This window comes from Epinephelus lanceolatus, chromosome 21 (assembly GCF_041903045.1).
Source record: "Epinephelus lanceolatus isolate andai-2023 chromosome 21, ASM4190304v1, whole genome shotgun sequence".
NCBI classification, from domain to species: domain Eukaryota; kingdom Metazoa; phylum Chordata; class Actinopteri; order Perciformes; family Serranidae; genus Epinephelus; species Epinephelus lanceolatus.
Genome location: NC_135754.1, coordinates 10,207,024 through 10,227,851, shown reverse-complemented (window position 1 = coordinate 10,227,851; position 20,828 = coordinate 10,207,024). Strand labels below are relative to the sequence as shown.

The 20,828-nt window shown below is 41.5% G+C and overlaps 1 protein-coding gene across 22 annotated transcripts in view; it reads left to right on the top strand.

The window, feature by feature from the left end:
* The window catches only part of cacna1g (calcium channel, voltage-dependent, T type, alpha 1G subunit), a 219,880-nt gene extending 206,888 nt beyond the window's left edge, over positions 1 to 12,992 (top strand). For 12 of the 22 annotated variants that reach the window (XM_078163625.1, XM_078163624.1, XM_078163626.1 and 9 more), the window contains 4 exons: positions 1,760 to 1,882; positions 5,317 to 5,524; positions 5,844 to 6,013; positions 10,854 to 12,992. In XM_078163625.1, the coding sequence (XP_078019751.1) occupies positions 1,760 to 1,882; positions 5,317 to 5,524; positions 5,844 to 6,013; positions 10,854 to 11,846 (1,494 nt within the window). In that variant the 3' untranslated portion in view covers positions 11,847 to 12,992. Of the gene's footprint in view, positions 1 to 1,759; positions 1,883 to 5,316; positions 5,525 to 5,843; positions 6,014 to 7,488; positions 8,401 to 10,853 lie in introns of those variants that run through there. The other 10 variants (XM_033611548.2, XM_078163631.1, XM_078163630.1 and 7 more) reach the window with 4 other exon arrangements.
* Positions 12,993 to 20,828: the final 7,836 nt, after the last annotated feature.

Sequence of the window (20,828 nt, the reverse complement as noted above, 5' to 3'; positions counted from 1 at the left end):
AAACAGAATACCAAAGTCTGTTTTTCAAAATGACGCTTATTTTTCAGACTACTCCTTATCTTCTTAAAGCCCTAACTAGGCCTTTAAAAAAAGGCAAATTACACTTAAATTGAAATGACTCCAGCTCACTGACATGCGATTAGGGGTCGCAAATAGATTTAATTTTGTTTAAGGGGTCACAAGCAAAAAAACAGTTTAGAGTTAAGTAAGAAAATGTTTTGTTTTTATTTGGGTGAACTGACCCTTTAAATAAAGAAGCTTACAAGTATGGAGATGAGCTTGGTTGACTTTTGGAACAATAGATTTTTATTGAGAACAGGTGAAATTATCTCACCACTATTGGCAGAATTCACCGCTTATTTTAATGAAAATAACATTTTATGACTCAATACCACACTAAATTACTTAAAGATGAATAAAGTTTGTAAAGTACAGAATTCCTGGCCTGCACAGTAAAAAGACATCTTTGCATACATTTAGTCCATGGAGCTTCATTTCATAAAATTCATGGAAAAAAACGTGATGTTTTGTACATATCGTGCAGCCCTACAGCCATTACCGTACTGGCATTCCTCCACATTGAATATTTTCCCCTTTCTAACCAGCCCTGTTGCCCACCACAGTGCAGTGCGTCATATCCCGCCTCAGCTATGATCTCATCCCCTCACTCACGTACTCACTTACTTATATTCATTCATGCTTGGCAGGTTTTTGGTCTGGTTCAGCAGCCTCAGTGACATGTTTGAGAGTTTGCTCTGTCTCCTCCACACACTGTTTGTGTCTGTATGTACATAATGCACGGCATGTCCGCGTGTTTATATATGTGAATCCATCCTCTGCCAAACACCATTCCTGAGGCAAGGACATCACACTCTTGCACACAAGTCTGCAGAGTTATGGCTCAGTCAATAAGCTATGGATCACTGTGTCACTGAATAATGCATCCGGGTGCCTCTTTTCCACATTTGAAGGCAAATTTTGGCCAATTACATTAGCATTGCAAAACCCCATCTTCTAAAAGCTCTAAATGGGTTTGAGATGTCATTATTAGATGCCATAGGCCACCTCTCTCCTCCTGATATGCTAGCAGAAATGTTTTCCATTGAGTCTCGGGCCTTGCCCCTCTCTGCTCAGAGGGACCATTTGCCTGTCAGAAAGCATTACCCCTGTTAAAGCAGGTACAAGGCCAAATATACAGCAGCTCCTCTTACAGAAGCCACAAACGCCCAAGGCCTCTAAACACTGCAAGACTGACGGCAACGTTTGCACAGTTCAGTGATGTAGATTACATCAAAACAAGGATAGGCACTTAGAGGCGTTTTGTTTGACTCTACGCCTCCACAGTTTTCAACTGACTGCGCATAACAGCACACACAATATCAATGATTCCCCTCCCTGTCTGCTTGTTTGTTGCTGTGGAAGAGTGTGATTGTCTCATTTGCATCACATTACACACTTTGTCTGTCCAGAATCATCAGGCTGTGCTGGTGTGTCTGGACCCTGTCATAATACAACTGTTGGTAACCCCACAACACAATGATAAATCGTTTAAAAAGCCTAAATGTCTCCATGTGGTTTAAATTTTGCTTTGTCTTTCTTCCTTTCTGCTACATACCTCCAGCTTTATATATGTTGTTTTGAACATGTATTTACCTGTTAGCCACAGGTCTTATCTGTGTGTATCGTCCTTATCTTTATGTGTTGCACGGAGTGTGCGTTTGTTTTCTCTGCTCACCAGCCGTTGTCTCTTCCTGCCTAGATCCCTCTAGCGGAGATGGAAGCTCTGTCTCTGGCCTCTGAGAAATCCTGGTCCCTAGCTCTGACAGACGACTCGGCCCCTGACGATTTTAACCCCCTCTTTCTAACCACTCTGGAATGCAATGTACTGACAGTTCCTCTCTTTCTCTTTCTCCATCCCTCTTCCTCCTCTTCCCCTCTGCAGTATCTTGTAGTGTTTCCTTTCCCAGGGGACTTCCAAAGCCACTTGTCCCCCCACTACTCTCACGCACAGGGATGTAACAGGTGTAGAATAACAGAGAGAAAACAACTGGATGCAAAATTAGCAAAACAGCTAATATTCACCTGTAGTCCCAGCACAACCAAAGACATATAATGCAGCTATAATCTTTTTTATATTAAAAGTGTTATATGTACCTTTCGTTGTTGCATATAACAACCTGCGGACTGATTTTATGTAAAGGACTCAGGATGAATCCAAAGGACTTGACTAGCTAAAGTTAGCTACCAAATGGAGTCAGCTAACGTGAATAAACGACCAACAACGGCGGCCCAGAGCCGGACCTTCAGTTAATGTTATAACTCGAATTCAGTGCTGGCCAGTCTGTCTGGTCTGTATCCGGAGCTGCCGCCCACTCTCCTCCCGGGAAACTAGTGTCCTAGCGGCAGGGAGTGAGGCAGACAGACTTCAGGGTGCAGTAGCTGGTAATTTTTTGTCCCATTTGTGGTCTGACAAAAGTTTATTCATTAAATTTAGTGCCCCATATCATAAGTACAGCAGTGCTGGTGCTGAAAAAAGAAATATGAGAGGAAACGTTGACGTGAAATATATTGTGATATTATTGTTTTAGCTGGCTAATGTTAGCTGGATTGTTAATGCGGACAAATTGCTAGCTCGCTAATCTGTCTTAAATGGACTTTACATTTTGTCACCACCAGCCTCTGTTGGTTAGCTGTGCTGTTTTAGTGGGACGAGACTGCTGGAATGAGAGGTGAGTCATTTAAAAAATTAGGATTTCATACTACAATATGTGCCGGTTGATGGATCAAATACACACTGAATTAAACACCAATTCGATGCCCAGGTGCTCGCTTGTGATTTACATAATGGTCAACAATGGCATTACTAACAAGGATTTTCTAAAAGCTGCATACAGAACCTGTAATAATGGATCACATGACCAGAATATGAAAAGTGTTGCTTAAACTAAAAAACCCACCGAGATTTATCCTCTGATCCTGTAGCTATGCTCAGCTCTACAGAGCTTTATAATGTTTTTCAGCTAATTGTTTTGGTGTTCTGACCTGCAACGTTTCAGTTTTGATTGAGTCTCACTGCTTTTATTGTTGCTTGATAAACAGCTTGGAAAAAAACAGTCAGAAAAACTTTGCAGTTAGGTGAACTTAGTGGAGCATTTAGCAGCTAAAGCTCTTTATAAAAAGAGACAGATATTTCATTCAGGAATTAAAGGAGAATATTTGTGAGTTCTTCGCCCATTCATCTCATTGTGCATTGATGTAGTGCCAAATAATGCAAATGTAGTGGCTCATTTCTTACAACTCATTTGGCCATTTACAGTATGATGGATTACTTTATACCACAGCTACAGAAAATGTGTTAATGCTTTATTTATACAGGTCCAATAGTTTCCGATAGTTTCTTATACGTAACTGTAAATTGAAAGGAAAGGTCTTGAAAAACAACTGTGTCATTTGTTATTAGCTGTAGGTGCAGTGGAGAAAGTGTTCAGTTGGTACACTTCCAGTTCAGTAATTCCATTATATTGCTTACAGTACGTTAAGAGTCTTTTCGTCCGTGGTGTACAGCAACTCAGCAGCACATAGAAAAGGGTAAATCTGTCTAAAAGCATACAGTATACAGTAAGTGCCCAATAATAAATGACTTATGAACATACAGTATGGGACCTTTTGCGGCTTATAAACCAAACATAACTGACTAAAGTAATTCAGAAGTTTGTTTTTATTTTCTCAATAATTAGCCCCAAATGACATCATTCTTACCAGGAAACTTTTGAGGAATTACCAGGAAATGGCATACCCATAATATGAGTGGTACCCAAAATATTTATATGTGAATAATATGAATGCATGTGGCTGGCATGTGTGAGTTAAAATCATATTTAAGAATACGTTAGCCATTGTTGAGGGTCATAAAGTCCAACCACCATTATAAATCAGTGCTTAAGTGCACACACAATAGCAACACTATTTATTTTATGTCCCACTGAAAACAAATGGATCCAGCTGAATTCATGGTAGCACAATAATGCATCCAAAATGTCTGGATCTAGAAAATAATGGACTTGCTGGAAGGACCGGCGCTGCTTCACATCAAAGCGTTCTTTTTCACCACCTCATCCATTATTTGTCAGTTGTCATGCACTGAAGCTTATGTATTCATCCTCACCAGGACTCATCTATACATTCCTCCATGATATCTTGTCCCACTGGGCCCTGTCATTGAAAGGTCATCCTCCACTTTAAGCTGAAAATGAATTAAATGTCAACTAGCTGTCAGGATATAATTAACAACCACTTTGGCTCATTAATGATCACATCACTCCCTTGTAGTCACATGTCTTCCCCAGAGAGGGTCACTGTAACCTTGGCAATCTCAGAAAAAGGAGAAGCCCGGCCAACACATGAGATGAAGTCGCTGTTAATTGGATTGTGCTGGGACGAACACACAAAAAAGAAAGGAGGGGAGTGAGGAGGTAGAGGAGTACAAGAGGCGTTGAAAGACCTTGGTGAATCTAACCATGTGCCCTCCAGCTTTCTCTTCTCTTTCTCATTCCACCTTTCCAGCCGTGTGTTATTCTCCAGTCCAGTCCAGTCCAGTCCAGTCCAGTCCAGTAGAGTAGTGTGCCTCCTCACCTGCCAGTTTGAAGTTTTCTCTCCTTTTACTCTTATCTCTTGATTTCCTTTCTTCTCTCTCTCTTTCTATAACCTCCTTTTCCTTCCTTCTTCTTTTCCTTGGTTTACTGTCCTTACCCTCTGTGCTTTACATGTGAGTCCACGTCTTTTCTCACGGTCCTTTCCTATCAGTCTTCTTCTGTGCTTGTACTTGTCTTCTGTCCTCTGGTGCTGTGGTAGTTTTCACTCTTCTCAGAGTTGTTGTGTGTTTGCTACTGGGGTGAACAGTGCGCTGGAGCTCCAGTAGCTCTGTGATGAATGTGAACTGGTTTTGTAATGGGTCAGGCTGCAGGACACTGCCCCAGCTGACACACAATCACGGAGCAGGCTTGCGTAAAGTTACATGACTTCTGGGGGAAATGGAGACATAAGACGCAGAGTGTGTTGCGCTTGAAAAAAGAAAGTGCTCAGAAATTTCAGCCTAGCACAGTCTCGTTTCTGTGATCTGTGGCAGCTTTGTGCCAGTCAACTCCAACATGCAAAGATCCTGTCTGTTTTCTGTGTATGCTAATGACCACCACCTCTTTGCTCACAAAGATTTCAACTTGTGAATTGCTAAAAAGAGTGTGAAAGAGCTTGAGTTAAAGAGTAGCCCCAATCCTTCCAGCCCCAGAGAGACCCTGACTCTCTTCTCTCTTTCCACAGCCGGAGCAGCTAGATCCTGGGGAGCCACTGGAGGACAACCTGCTGAGCGTCAGGAAGCCCACGGTGGGACGCACACACTCCCTGCCCAACGACAGCTACATGTTCCTCCCCCTGCAGCCATGTGGCAACACGACCGTGGCTTCACCACATCTTCTAGCACAGACACAGGGGCCTGAGCACATACTGGGCACCCACAGGTCCCAGTCAGGTAATGTATGATACAGTATTCATTTTATTTCCAACAAATGTCACAGTAAATTGAAACAAGCACCCTGCGACAAAACAACACCTGAGCATTATTTACTGTTTTGTGAGAGACCACAGGTGTAGCTTGGGAGCTTATTTATTTGTTTTGATCCAAAGTTTGTGACACCTCATTTGAATAGGACAGACACAGTAGGCCCTGATTTGTAACATAATGAAATTTGACATCAACCAAGGAAGATACAGCTGAAATCCTCTGAGAACGAACACACCTGCTGTACCTGCTTTGTTTCACATTCAGTGCTGTGCTTGTTTGTGTGCAGGCTCCAGCAGCTCGGTGCGTTCACAACCAGAGGAGCGTTCCCAGCAGCTGACTGTTCCAACAGACCTCTTCAGACCTATCAGCCCCCACAGCCACTCAGACTCGGAGAGTATACCACGACTTCCCCCTCCCAGACGCACACACACATTCAGCCGCACGCTTCGCAGACAGGTGACTAAATCGCACTGATTCTGATTTTCACTTTACTCCAAAATCACTTTTAAAGCCTGTCTGTGTCTGTACTGTATGTGATGACAGCTTAGTGGTTCTCATCCATGTGCCATTTAGCCCCAATGATCTGGAAGTTTTGATTCACGCCAAACACTACAGAGGGTGATTTCACTGCTTAAAGCAGCTTTCTAGGAGAGACAAAAAGCAGAACTGGAGTGTTTGATGTGAATAAAAACTTAGAGTATGAGGGCTGTTGTTGGGAAAAATTAATTAATGATTTCTTTTTTTTAAATCAAGATGTAATATTTTGAGAAAACGTGTAAGTTAGGTGTCCTAATTTAAGTTTTAACACAGAAAAAAAATTAGAGTAAAGATGTGTCTTCATTTTTTTTAGAGATATTATTTACATATCTAAGATTTATTGAAAGGAATACTTTATTCCTCAAATCACCTTTTGTATATAAATTACTCATCTTATGTTACCTTGAATTCTTGACGAAAAGTTTGTTTTTCTAGCATGCCTCCAGGGCAAAATGAAAAATCCAAAAACTGAAAAGTGGGTCCTTTTTAAACAACAGCAAAACTATATCAAAACATTCCTTAACAAACTCTCACAAAACTCAGTGCACTATAATCCAAGTTTCATTTATCCTGTTGAATGCTCAGTAATACCCAAACAGACAGCCCTTTCTGACGGGGAACTGAACTAAAAGTGAAAGTTATCTGTGCTCTCTTTAAAGCCAGACTCCACTGACAGAAACAGTAGTTTTGCTGAACACAGGAGCTGCTGGTCTACCACTGCCTCATCAGTTGGTTTGTTTGTGTTATTGTGTGACTCTTGTAGTTTGAAGGGTTAGTTTGGATTAAGCAAAGTCACACAACAACATAAACTAACTAACTGATCAAGGCAGAGGTAGACCAGCAGCTCCCATGTTCAGTGAGATAAAATTACTGTTTTTGTCAATGGAGTCTGGCTTTGAAGAGAGCATAGACAAAATTAAATTTTAGTTCAGCTCCCTGTCAGAGAGGCCTGTCTTTCGACTGGATAAATGAGACTTGGATTACACTGCACGAGTTGTGTGAGAGTTTGTAAACAGATGCTTTGATATAGTTTTGCTTTTGTTAAACACGGACCCCTTTCACTGCAATTTATCAAGAATTTTCTCTGTTTTTGGATTCTTTGATCACTGTGGAGGCATGAAATGGTCATTTTGTGGGCAAAATATTCCTTTAATATGCAAAAACATATTACAACTTGAAATCATTTTTTTTTATCATCAAGTTGTGGCCCTGAAACCCTGTTGCAGAGAGAAATTGGTTTAGAGCTTTCCTACAACTCTCTCCTTGTTGCATGTTCTAAACAGTTTTACTTTTCTTCCTCCACCTTTCTCCCCTTCTTCCTGGTATTCCTATCTGTTATTAACTTATCTGCTGTCTCATTCTTCATACTGTATCTGTTAACTTTCTGATCTCAGCTCAGTTGGTCCCAAAAGCCGCCCGACCCTGAGCTACTGCACAAACACAGATACTCCTGTTTCTGAAACAGCAACAAACAGCAGACATTAGCTACCACTGGGCCTTTCAGAAACACTGTTCTCCATGATCATCAACCAACAGACAGACAGATTAACAAACACACAGGCTTCCCTCATTTTTCGCCTTTGTCACTCATTTGATTTTTATTTCCTGCTAACCATCAGCCACAAAGCATCTAAACTCTATAACAGGTAACTCTGCCTGTAGGAAACCTCACTAATCCTTCTAAACCTAAGCAGCAGGAGTTGGGTGTAACATTGCATCAGTGGATTTTTCAGTAGCTGAGAGACAGAATGTATTCAAGCCAGACAAAGATATTATTTGGCCGAGGATTTTACCCACAATGCAGTGCACTTACTAATATAAACAATACAACTCAGGGGATTGCAACAGAACAGCGAGTGCTGTCCATATGCATTAGGCCATTTTGTACACACAGTACCACAGTGATAGAGCACTTGTGACTTTTCTATTGACTAGATTAGCTCTACATAGGTACATAGATGTTGATCAGAGTGCAGTAGTTATTGCACTAAACCCAATTTTACTTTAAAAAAAAGTGTGACAGGGTGATTTCTTCTTAGTAATGTTGCAGTTATGATTTGTTACTCGGTGTTGTAGTGCTCTGGCTGGTGATTGGCCTGGCCTGGTTGTGATATCTTTGACCACTAGGTGTCTCTGTGGTCCCACCATTCAGGCTCAGGCAGGGAAACCCATGATTTCAAACATTTCTCAAAGTGCCCTACAACTCATGCATGCTTTGCTTCCTCATCTCTAGAGATTCAAGACACTTTAGTTGATTTAATTCAACTCAATTATATTCAAATATTATTGTAATTTCCTCCCCCCAAGTTTGTTTCTGTGAGGAACGAGTCATTTTTTGAGTTTTAGCAACCATGGTGCTTACTAACGCTTCCTCTTCTACAGTGTTTACATATTATGTTTACCCTCTGACTGTTGGCCTCACACCCTGTGGACGGTTTTGTTCAGAGGCAAGGATGACGGCACGGAAACACTGATCAGAATTTGGCTGTAAATTGAACTACAAACTGCACTCCAGACAGTTTACAGGGTTTTGTGTGAATGGTCAAAGGTCAGAGGGTCAGGTGGTGTGGCTCAGAGTTCACTGTGTCAGCTGGTGCTCAATCAGCTGAGTCCTCCTGTCCAATCGAAAAGAAGCAGCGTACACTTTCCTGGTGATAAAAACAGATATGAGCTCCTTACATGGAAATATTCACGTCAGTTGGCACCTCCTCTAAAGTACTGAACTGTAGCATGACTTACAGGAAAGTGACACACCTCTGTATTTATTACATTCCAGCAAAGTGAAGGGCCATTCTGTTTTCACAATCTTTATATATTTATATATATAATATATATTTTCAAGAGAATCACAATAGTGATGTTGAGAGTGTCAGGGAAGTTTGAGTACAAGAAGTTAATTTTACAGTCATCACATCCTTTTAAAGACCCCTTTTAAGACAAATAAATAATACTGTGTTTTGAAATATAATTTGCGTCCGATACAGGTCCTTAGCACAAGTTAGGTTGATTTAAATTTGTCATTTAATTGATTAAAAATGCATCCACTCCTGCCTTATTAGAAAATCCAGAATATGCACATAGTGTTAAATACATAAGTCGGACACAGTCAGTTCTCAGTGTATGTGACCTGGAGATTTTACATTCCCACATCACTCTTGCGTAAGTTTCATAGATCAGAGGGCTGTATCACGAAGCACGAAGTAGCTGGACTGACAAACCCTAAAGCCTCACTCAGAGGTAACGGGTATCACATGGGTGGTTATCAACTTGCTCTGTTAACCCAGGCTTTCTGCTTCAGGCTCTGTTTGCATTCCCTTAAAATTAGTCAAATGACGAATTCAGCACATTATCTGACTCTTAAAATTAAACAAGTGCATGCTGCTTACTTTCACCTTTGAAGAATATTGACAAACCTTCCAATTTTATTGTGAAGCAATGAAGTAATGAAAATGCTTAGGGGAAATGTATTGGAGTTAAGGTATACATTTTACTTAGGAAATGTGGTGGAGTAAAAGCAGAAGTTTAAGAAATATAAAAATTCAAGTAGAGTGCATATACTTTCTAGAAATACTTAAATATTCTAACAAAGTGTTATTACACCACTTATTAATAATGTAGTAAACTATTAAAGTATAATGTTACCTGTGGATTTATAAAAAGCTTTTAGAGCCAGTGTGGGCAAATGGACCAGAGAACACTACAAACACATTCAGGGAGTTCAGGGAGAAGAACAGATTTTCTGCATCATTAAAATACTCTAGGTTCCTATGGTTAAAAAAACCACATGATACGTACAGTAAGTGCTACTGTAATCGCACTGCTTCGTTTGGTGGCACTAATGAAATGTTACAGCTCAATAAATTGGATTAAGTGCATTTATAACATGTTCCCCCAGATGAGAATCTGTATTGCTCATAGATTGACATTGATTATAGAGCGAGGCTACTCGCCGATTTCAAACTGAAACTCAGGGCAAAAAACTGGTCTATTCCAGGTTTGGTCTCCAGCATCAGTTACCATAGCAATCCAGGCAGATTAAGAGACAGCCAGCTTCTATTAGGCCCAGCATACCTCCCTAACCCAGTGGTGTTGCTTCATGATACATCCCATGGCCCAAAGTCCTGCTGGCACACACGCACATGTTGAACTGAGATTTAGGGCGAGCAGCACAGAGAAACTTTCCTTCTTCAGCAGATGAATGTGAAAAAAACCTCTGCACATACATCATTCAGTGCAGTGACACTCAGACATCCGAGTGAAGTAAGAACAATAATCACTGAAGAATGGAGGGGGGCTTTGACAAATATTCCTATCAGATGTGAAAACAAAATACTGGCTCAACAGAAGCACTGCGCAGTAAATTAATAACACAAAACCAAAGAACACATCCAATAATGTCAAAAGCTGTTTACCCAACTTTCTCTTGACAAATCGTAATATGGAATTCTGCCATTGAGTAATCCAGTGTAACCTCTGGCTTATAATTCATGGCACAGTGTTGCAATCCATTTCAGCCGCACGCTGCCTTCAATAAGAAGTACAGAGAGGACTCTGGGGACATGCTGATCAGACTGTGAACTTTGACCCCAACTACTGCTTCTCATCCTCATCACCTCTCACTAACTAGTCTCCCCTCTCATCGCCCTGATCCCCTGATCTCCCCCTCCCTTCCCTCACCGCACATTTACCTCCATCTCCTCGCCCTTCTCTCCTAAATATTTCATCCCCCCCCGTCTCCCCTCCATGCCCCGTCCTCCAGGTTGCAGTGTCTACTGACTCTCAGGAGGCCCTGTGTTCAGACGGAGGGGAGAGCAGTGAAGGACTAGTGAATGTGGCCTCTGTGGGCCTCCCTCCATCCCCCTCCAACTCCTCCACCTCTCTTTCCCCCTGCTCCCATCATCATCAGCAGCCTGCACTCTGCCTGGTCCCCGCTACGCCAGGCGCCTCCCCTAAACCCTCGCGCCCCAGCAGCGTGCACACCCAGCTTCATGACCAGCACTGCCTCACCTCCTACACCCCTTCCTCCCCTTCGCCATCCCCTCCTCCCCCACCCTTACCAGCCAGGCCGCACCAACAGGAGAAGTTGGATCAGGAAGTGTCCCTCATTACCCGGGCAGGGTTGGCTAGCAGTGATGATATTATAGCAGAGGACAGTGGTGATGGCGGTAATGAGGGTTACAGCAGCTACGCAGGCTGCCCAGAGAGCCGGAGTCCATGTCTGAGGCAGCTGAAGAGGTTCCACAGCGCTGACACGCAGGGCCGCAGTGCTCCCCCGCCCCGCCCCCGCCCTTACTCCTGGCTGGACGACCCACGACGCCACTCTGTTGAGGTGTGCTCCTCGGTGGAGTCCAGCCCCCAGCGCAGCACCACCTCCACCTCCTCCGGCTTTGTGTCGCGGGCCGACAGCCTGCAGATCCACAGCCAGACCTCCACTCAGACCTCGCTGCCCTCGCCCCGACGCAAGAAGAAGATGAGCCCGCCCTGCATCTCCGTGGACCCCCCTGACGGACTGGAGCCTCAGTCTGGCCTCTACCCGAGCATGGGTGGACTCGGGGGCATGGGGCTGGGGGGACTGGGGATGCCCCCCCCTCTGCCCAGCCGGGACACCTGCCTGAGGAGGAGAGCGCCCTCCAGTGACTCCAAGGACTCCTTTGACCTGGGAGTTGGAGAGGGTTCGGGACAGGACGGAGGCTCGCCAAACCCCAACACCAACCCCAAGCTACTGACTCTTCCCAGAGAAGACAAGCTCTGAGCACTGAACACTGATACTGCAACACACAGACACACACACGCACACAGCTGGACGAACCCTCCACACACACAAACACACGATGCACACCGTGTATCTGTGATGGTGATAGTTCTAGTAATAATGCTGTAGAGAGTAATAATGGTAAAACTACAACAAACAGTAAAAACATCCTTGGTTTCATAAGGAGTGCAGTACTGTAGTAGTGTGACCATCCCTTGTCTTTGTATTGTTACTGCCAAAACAACCAGAGAAGAAGAGAACACACGAAACAACAACACAAACATGACTGTTTCTCTTCGGTTACGTCTGCATGCCACTGGCTGCAGCTCGACCCCGTAACCTCTGGAGTGACATCAGCACCTGGGATTTGGCGCCCTCTGTGGTCGTCATATGAACTGTCTGGTGTTACACAGGGTGGGCTTTGCCCGGTCGGTGGAGGTACAAAGCAATATGAACGTTTTAGAGACACTATTTTCTTAAATTATTGGGCCATAGTGTTTGTACAGGATGTTGTTTTTTAATTTCATTTGATTGTTATTTTCATGTCTTTTTTGTGATTTTCTTTTTTTTTTGTCAAAATGGTTTGTCTTTGTCTTTTTTTTCACTGTAGGATATTTCTAGCTTTCTTGGTTTACTGAGGAAAGTGAACGTTTTTCAAAGTGCTGAAAACCATGTATTTGTAGGAATAATATATAAATATATATATAAAAAAAACAAGTCATTAAACTGAGCTTGGATTTTTAAGCACACGCATTAGACCGTGGTGGTTTGATTGTTAGTGGAAAAAGGAGGTTTCACTTGAAGTTTTTACATTGATTGCTTGATTCTCTTGAGGGTCTGAGACAGCCCCTGAGGTCTCTGTGCACGGGATGTGAGGACAGAGACTATAACAACTTCAGAAAAACAACTTCAAATTGATTCTGCAGTTGTGTTTTTGACATTACTTCTTCTTTGACTTCTTAGAATGTGCTAATCCAACTTTTGTTGTTCAGGTGTGTGTCTGCAGCAGATTTATATCCCTCTGGGCATCAGAGATTGATATCCATTCCTCACATTTCCTCTTTGTGTGAAGAGTGGACTGTCACTGCAGAAACTCTTAGGCTGCCCAAACCCAAAAGCACAATAAATCTGACCTCATGAACTGAACTTTCTACTGACACTGGAGACTGTTAATTGTGAAAACAACATTAAAGAAGTCATAGCACACCTAACACAGCCATCTCTACTGCAAACCTTCTCCTCACCACAACCACTGCTCTCTATCACAATGAATTAAGGTAAACAGAATGAATGCACGGCAGGAGTCTCATATTTACTATGAAACAAGATGAAATGGAAGTTCCCTGGATGTAACTCCAGTTAAGGTGTGCTAATATACCCCAGCGTTGCTCTGCATCACAATGTCAAGTGTAACACTTACTCTGGGAAATACAGTTAAAGAGACAGATCACCATCAAATCAAAAACATATTTTTCCTCTTACCTGTGAGATAGTTTTGGTGTGAGTGACCGACTGTTGGAGCTATCGACCGTAGAGATGTCTGCCTTCTCTTGAGTATAATTGAACTAGATAACACTCAGCTTGTGGTGCTCAAAGCGGCAAAAAAATACATTTGAAAAGCTCAACAGCAATGCCTCTTTCCATAAATCATGACCTGGTTACTCAAGATAGTGAGCGGTTTCATGTAGGAACTGTCATCTTCCTACCAGCCAACCAATTCACCTTGCAGAAGGAGGTGTGTATCTACACATGGACCAGAGGCTCACGCTTGTGACAGTGCAAGATGTAAACATTATTGGTGCCCTCCTTGGCTGAGCTGTAACGTTAGCTAACTTAGTGGTGCTAGGTGAGCTAGCAGTAGATGCACTCTTCCTTCTGTATGGTGATATGGTTGGCAGGTGTGGTTTGGGAGAAAGAAAATAGCTCCTACATGAAACTGCTCACAACAAGGGCTGTGGATTATCTTGAGTATGCGGGTCATGGTTTCTGGAAAGGGACATTGCTGTTGAGTTTGTCAAAGGTATTTTTCTAGTTCCATTATAATCATCTCACTCAAAAATATGAATTTTTGGGTTGAACTGTTCCTTTAAAGGGGGATTACACTCATTTTACACATTTTACACAATGCACCTGTTGGGGAATACTATGTGGACAAAAGTTGCTCCTTTTGTGTCTCCAAAGGCAACTGCGTGAAGTCTGATGATCTGCCCCTAATGATGCCTTTGCATCGGTTGAGTCTGAAGACTACAAATTTGAAAATGAAAAAAAATCTTACGGCAAGGGGTTAGAAAGAAGAGATCCTACCAGACCTCTGTAGCCTGCACTTTATCTTTGCTTGAGGCTACAGTAGCTACTGCTAGCATAACACACCCAAATCTCCAATCTGACTTTTGATGGTTGAGTTACAATGTCAGTAATGTAGGCACCAGGATTTGACAAGGAGGAGGAGACAGCGTGAAATAAAAAAGATGATATCTCTGGTTCTGCTGCATCAACTTTGATGCTCTTTATTTTGACCTGTCCATCAAGAGTCTGAAAGTGTTTCGGGGGTGCAAAGTTAAATTAATGGAGAACTCTTTTAAAGCAATACTTTGTCCAGTCATGGATGATACATCCATCTGGTAGTGCGGGTGCCATGAACAGGAGCAAGCATAAATTTGGCTTAACTGAGAAAGGCTGTCCTAAAGCAGAGATAAGAGATAGGTTTTCCCTCACTGCCTCTACCATCATTTCCTGTGGAAACGCCAAAGAAAATTAGTCCCCGATGGATCAAAACATTCTCATATTTCGTGTTAGATTTGAATCTCCAACACCACATTTATATATGTTGTCTACACAGTGATTTAACTTTGCCTCAACATGGTGTCTGACTGAGTAGAAACAACTCGACTTACCATTTAGCATCGACAAAGAGGCCATGTACCCCATTCTTTGTCTTCCCTCAGGATCAGATAGTGTTTACTGATGAAGGCTGCACACAGGATGCATTGTTTTAAATATCTGCACCTTCTGACAATAGTTATCAGCGTCTTGGTAGCAGCAGCAAGTTAAAGAGCTTTAGCTGTGTATCACATTAGTGCCAGAAAAGAAGAGAAAAATAAATGTCTCAAGGGGTGTATATGTGTTCTTCCTTCTGGAACAGCATCTTCATTCTCTCCTCAAGCAATAGCAAAAGTTATTTATAACTTTTCTCCTTTTATGTTTTTATTGGAACTATCTAATGCACAGTGAGCAGGATACAACACTGGTTGCACTATGAGCTCTTGCTCAGTTTATTATTGTGACATGCATTAGCAGGAGACAAATGTGGTCGCTGCCAGAAATATCCTGTCTGCTTTTACACAAATAAACAACAATTAGAGACCGCAGAGACACAGAAAACATGACAACATGAACTTGGACAGAGGGAAATGTATCTAATGAGGCACTAAAACATTATCACACAGTGTTCATTTGTGCTTTTAATGATCTGAATGAATTGTCATAAAAGTCAGCAACATGATTCACTGCACAAATATAATTCATACAAATGAGCCTAGATTTTACAAACGATATGCAGGGGAAAATAGGGCTTATTAAATATGCTAATGTGCAGTGATCTAGGCTGTGTTTTTGTAATGCTCTTCAAACTGTAAATATTTGGTCTGACTTTTATGTAAAAGAATGAACTAAATCATTAATTATAAGTAATTATGAAAGTGCTTATCTCTCAGCAGGAGCAAAAGGGAGCTCCTAAGGCGCTTGTGGTTAATAAACAACTGACTTTGGAAGCTGAAATAATGATGTCAGGGTGATAATGACACGTTTTTGTCATTTAAAGAGCTCCTGCTGCTAAATAGTTTAGAGACATTAAAGTCATAAATCAAAACTTGTAAGCATCAGTCTAATCAACAGATTAAGACACTGCTATGTTAGTTTTCACTCATATTTCAGAGCTAGATGAAAGAAAGAGTTGGCTCAGCATATTCTTAGTCATATGCAAGAATGAAAGGATGGGTGATGGTGGTTTTTTTTTTTTAAATGAAGTGCAAATTATTTGCTTTATTGTCAGGTTTATGTATTTCAATTACATATAGAATTTCCATCAAACTTATTTATGTAATTCTAACGTAAACCAAAGAAGTACCATTTATGTAAATACCATAAGACTTCAATTAATTGCCTGAGCTATCACTGAAATCAACATGCCTATATTTGGGACAGGCGTCTATATGGGACAGGCCTTTAATTCCATTCACACAAAAGCTCAGCAAAGATCAAGAAATACAATCAAACTGTTCATTTAAACCAGTGTGAATATTACTTGTTCAAAAATCAGGCTTCAGATATCAATTAAATATCATTCATTTGATCTAGCTCCAACAGACAGAGCATGAGAGAGGGAGCAAGTTACAACACTTGAATATTATGGCACCTGGGCTGGCATACCAACACCACCACTTTATCCTGATAACACTCACAGCTTGGATTATTTTTTATTCAAAACCCTTTGATTCTTTTGATCCGAGGATCCTTTCGGACTAAAGGAATATGAATAACTTACAGAGTAATCAAGGAATGGATGAATAATTTGAGTTAGCCAACAACCTGCTTTCATACATCTAAACAGCTTCTATAAAAAAGAATATACTCCTTGGCAACAAGACCAGGGGTTTCATTTAAAAAACAATGTGTAGGATTCATGCTGAAAATGAACGTAAGGACAAAAGCAAAAGATGGCATGAACCAGAACATGTTTGACAATGTCTACAGTTAGGCCTCTCCATCTGGGTAACAAATTTCCTTTCTCCAAAATGTTCAGAAGCATGGGTCAAAGTTTCTTCCATCAAGTCTGTTTTTACACATCACAACTTTTGTGTGTGAAGTGGCGTACACCTCTTTCAGGCCTGCTCAATCGCCAGAGCAATGCCATCGCAGGGTGCGACAGATAAACTGAGTTCAACTTTTGGAACGCAGCAGTGCGCACCGCATGTCGCAAAGCATTATCCAGCCCATCCTCCTCTACTGCTCACCCTGCTTCTTCTACATTCTGTCAGCCCCCAACAAGAACAGACTCACACAGATCACACACAAAGCTGTCAAGATCATCGGCCTCCCCACTCCCAATCTCTCAGACCTTAACAGCACAGTCACTACACACAGAGCTCAGACCATTGCACAGGACCCCAGTCACCCCCTCAACCCACATTTCACACTGCTTCCTTCAGGACACTGGTACAGGACACTCCCCTGGAAAAGAATCAAATTCAACAATAGCTTCGTCCCCAAGGCCATCACAGAACTAAACAAAACTCAAAAACAGCAGTGACGTGCAAATGTGTGAATGTGTCTGTGTTATACTGTATGTTATGTGTTGAGAATCCATGTGTGTGTGTGGCAAATGTATGTTGTATCTGTGGGGTATGTGTACATGTCGGGTTGGCACTCAAGATGTACGGAAGCGTGAAGAAAATTTTCCTAATAGGACAAATCAACTACTCTAATGTCATGGGACGAGGAACAACCAATCACACCCGACAGATATCTTTCCCTTCTTCCGTAAATATCAGTCTGTGATAGATGTGGAAAAGTTGATCATTTTGATACAGGGCTGCCAGAGCTTTACATCTGTCCCACGGATGGTAGGCCTACACACTTATAAACAGTGCCTGGAAGAAGATCAGCTCTGCACTCAGGATTTCAGGTAAATAGCCTTTGATATGATGCAGGTTGCAACCTCAGACGCAAGCTCTCGGGACAAGGCTTTTAACTGAAGTTTTACGGTAAATCAAATAAAGGTGAGATGAATACACTATGAGGATTTATGTAATTATAGCTCATAGAATATACTTAATTTACTTTAATTAAGCTTGAGTATTTACTCATGATATATTAAAACAAACCTTTATTTTTAATGTTACTCAATGCATGAGTTAACGACATGAATCAATCACAACACCTTAAAAGTCAGTATTACAACTCTGACCATTCCATTTGTTTCTATTGTCTCTCTTGAATGACATACACTTTAGTGATAATTGGGTCTTTAAGTGTTTAAAAATGTATGTGAATTTTAACAGGCATATGATCTAATCCTCACTTGGAGAAAAAAAGGTGGCAGATCATTGTGCCAGTGCACTGGCAGCGTTATATCACTGCTTTTGCTCGACAAGGACTTAATGCACTAACTCGCTATTTTAAAATATCCCATCGACAGAGAGGCCGTCACTCCAGCCTGTTGTTTTTTGTTCTAAAAATGTTGGCATGCAACCCCTTTCTGTGGACGGTAAACAAAGTGTAGATGTTCCTCTGTATGACAGCAGCCCTGCCTACATTTAAAGTACTGTCTGTGGTGGAAGCGCTAAACGGACCTACAGTGTAGGTACAGTACATGTTCGTAGGGGTTAATTTGGCTCTAAAGATACTATACCGAAAGTTTTCTGTGGACACGGGACTTTTGAATTACTTTACTCAGTAACATGGAAATGTTACAAGTAATTGAATTTCTTTAACAATAGTTTTACATTTTTATGGTGTATCCATGTTCCCTCCACCTGCCTCACTAAACTCTGTTAATGTGTGTGGGCTAATGTGTATGGTAATAACAGGATCTCCCTGTTACTGGCATAAATAACACAGGTAAAGCGTAAAAATCAGCTTGGTGATTCAAATTAGCCTCATGATAAACAACAAGCAAAACAAAGCACCTGCGAAGCCCCTATACATGTATATGTAAATATGTTGAGTTCATTTCCATAATGCTACCAGCTATACAACAACAGTACATGGCATTATAAACAAAAACAACATGATATAATGAAAGCAGCGGCGGAGTCAAACTGTGGACCTAATTTATCTGCAAGATTTTTGCATTCTACGCTCTTCTTGCTCTCATTAGCTTCAGTCTGCAAAGGCAGCCATGCATATACACAAATACATAATCACTTAGTTGCTCAGACAAAAATGATTACAATTCAATTACAAAATCTTTACTCACCATCTGCAGGTTTGACATGTGGCTCTAGAATGTTTCCATTTTGTGTGTAAGTTTGTAACAGTGCATGGAAAACCAAAGACTGATGGGCATATACACATGACATCCTTATTTGGCAAGGGCCTCTGGTATGTCAGCCACAATAGGTGGAGCAGAGCAGGGAATCAGAGGAGGTCTTAGCTGTGCCAACACGAGGCAAACCTAATATGAAGCTGTTCCTCCCAATGCAGGCCTGGTGCCTGAAGCTGTGCTCATATGGCAGAATGATTTGGATTATCTGATTAAAACAGTTTATACATTCTACATTAAACAACACGCGTCAAATAAGGGTCAAACATGTAATTGAGTTTATGGACAGCTCACAAACTAAATTTGTAGGTGCACGGTGTGGTGTGTACAAAGACTTACTTTATGCATCACCTTCATTGTATGCAGATTCAAGGAAAAATGTAACTGCAGAAGGACAAAGCTCTGCTGTGTCTGTGCTCTTGTTTTATGAATTGTTGTGGTATTTGGAGCAAGCCATTTTACTGTTGCATATTGTTAAAAGCTTTGATATTTTTTAATTAAGTGGTCCCTAATCCTAAACATGACATCTATACCACATTCTCAGGAACCAGGAAACAACAAAGATATATACTAAGCATACTAAATACTAGAAAATGTAACATTTTCAGAAAAGAAATAAACAAAGTGTACTGTTTAGTAATGCTTCAAATTTGAGCTGCAACCATGCAGTTGCCTGCAAAAGTTAAGTAAATAGAAGATGGACTGATATCCAAAAGGCATGAAGTTAAAGATGACACATTTCTCCAATATTCTAAGCAATTTCAATCTGTTACAGTTTCAAAATAACAAAAAATGAAAAGAGCCTGGGGCAAAAGTTTGGGCACCTTGCATGGTCAGTACTTATTAGCACCCCCTTTGGCAAGTATCACAGCATCTAAACATTATCTGTATCCAGCTAAGAGTCTTTTGATACAATGTTTAGGTTGTGGGACTGTGAGGGCCATGGCAAAACCTTCAGCTTGCTCCTCTTGAGGTAGTCCGTTGTTGATTTTAAGGTGTGTATAGGATCATTGTCCTGTTGTAGAAGCCATCCTCTCGTCATCTTCAGCTTTTCTACAGATGGTGTGATGTTTGCTTCCAGAATTTGCTGGAATTTAACTAAATCCTTCCATCCATTCTTCCCTCTACCAGTGAAATGTTCCCCATACCACTGGCTGCAACACAAGCCCAAAGCGTGATCAATCCACCCCTGTGTTTAACCATTGGACAGGTGTTTTTTTGGCACCTTTTTTTCTCCAAACATGCCTTTGCTCATTGCATCCAGAAAGTTCTATTTTAACCTCATCAGTCAGCAAGACTTTCCAAAAAATATAAGGCTTGTTTCGATGTTTCTCTGCAAACTTCTGATGGTGAATTTTATGGTGAGGACACAGGAAAGGTTTTCTTCTGATGACTCTTTTATAAAGGTCATATTTGTACAGTAGAACAGTGCACCACTACTCCAGAGTCTGCTAAATCTTCCTGCAGGTCTTTTGCATTCAAACAGGGGTTTCGATTGCCTTTCTAACAATCCTACAAGCTGCTTTCTCATAAAGTTTTCTTGGCCTTCCAGACCTTAACTTGACCTCCTGTTAACTGCCATTTCTTAATTACATAACGAACTGAGGAAACAGCTACCCAAAAACACTTTATCTTCTTGCAGCCTTCTTACAGCCTTCTCCTGCTTTGTGGGCATCATTTCAGTTTAGTTTTGCAGAGTGTTAGGCAGCTGTTTAGAGGAGCCTATGACTGCTGATTGTTGGGACAAGATTTTAGGAGTCAAGTATGTATAAAGCTTTGAAACTTGCATTACCTGGCCTCTCCTAACGAACAAGCCACAGCCCTAACAAGCTAATTAAGGTCTGAGACCCTGTAAAAATTGTCTGAGACCTCAAACGTATTTGGCGTGCCCAAACTTTTGCATGTTGCTCCTTCCCTTTTTTTCCACTCTAAAATTGCAC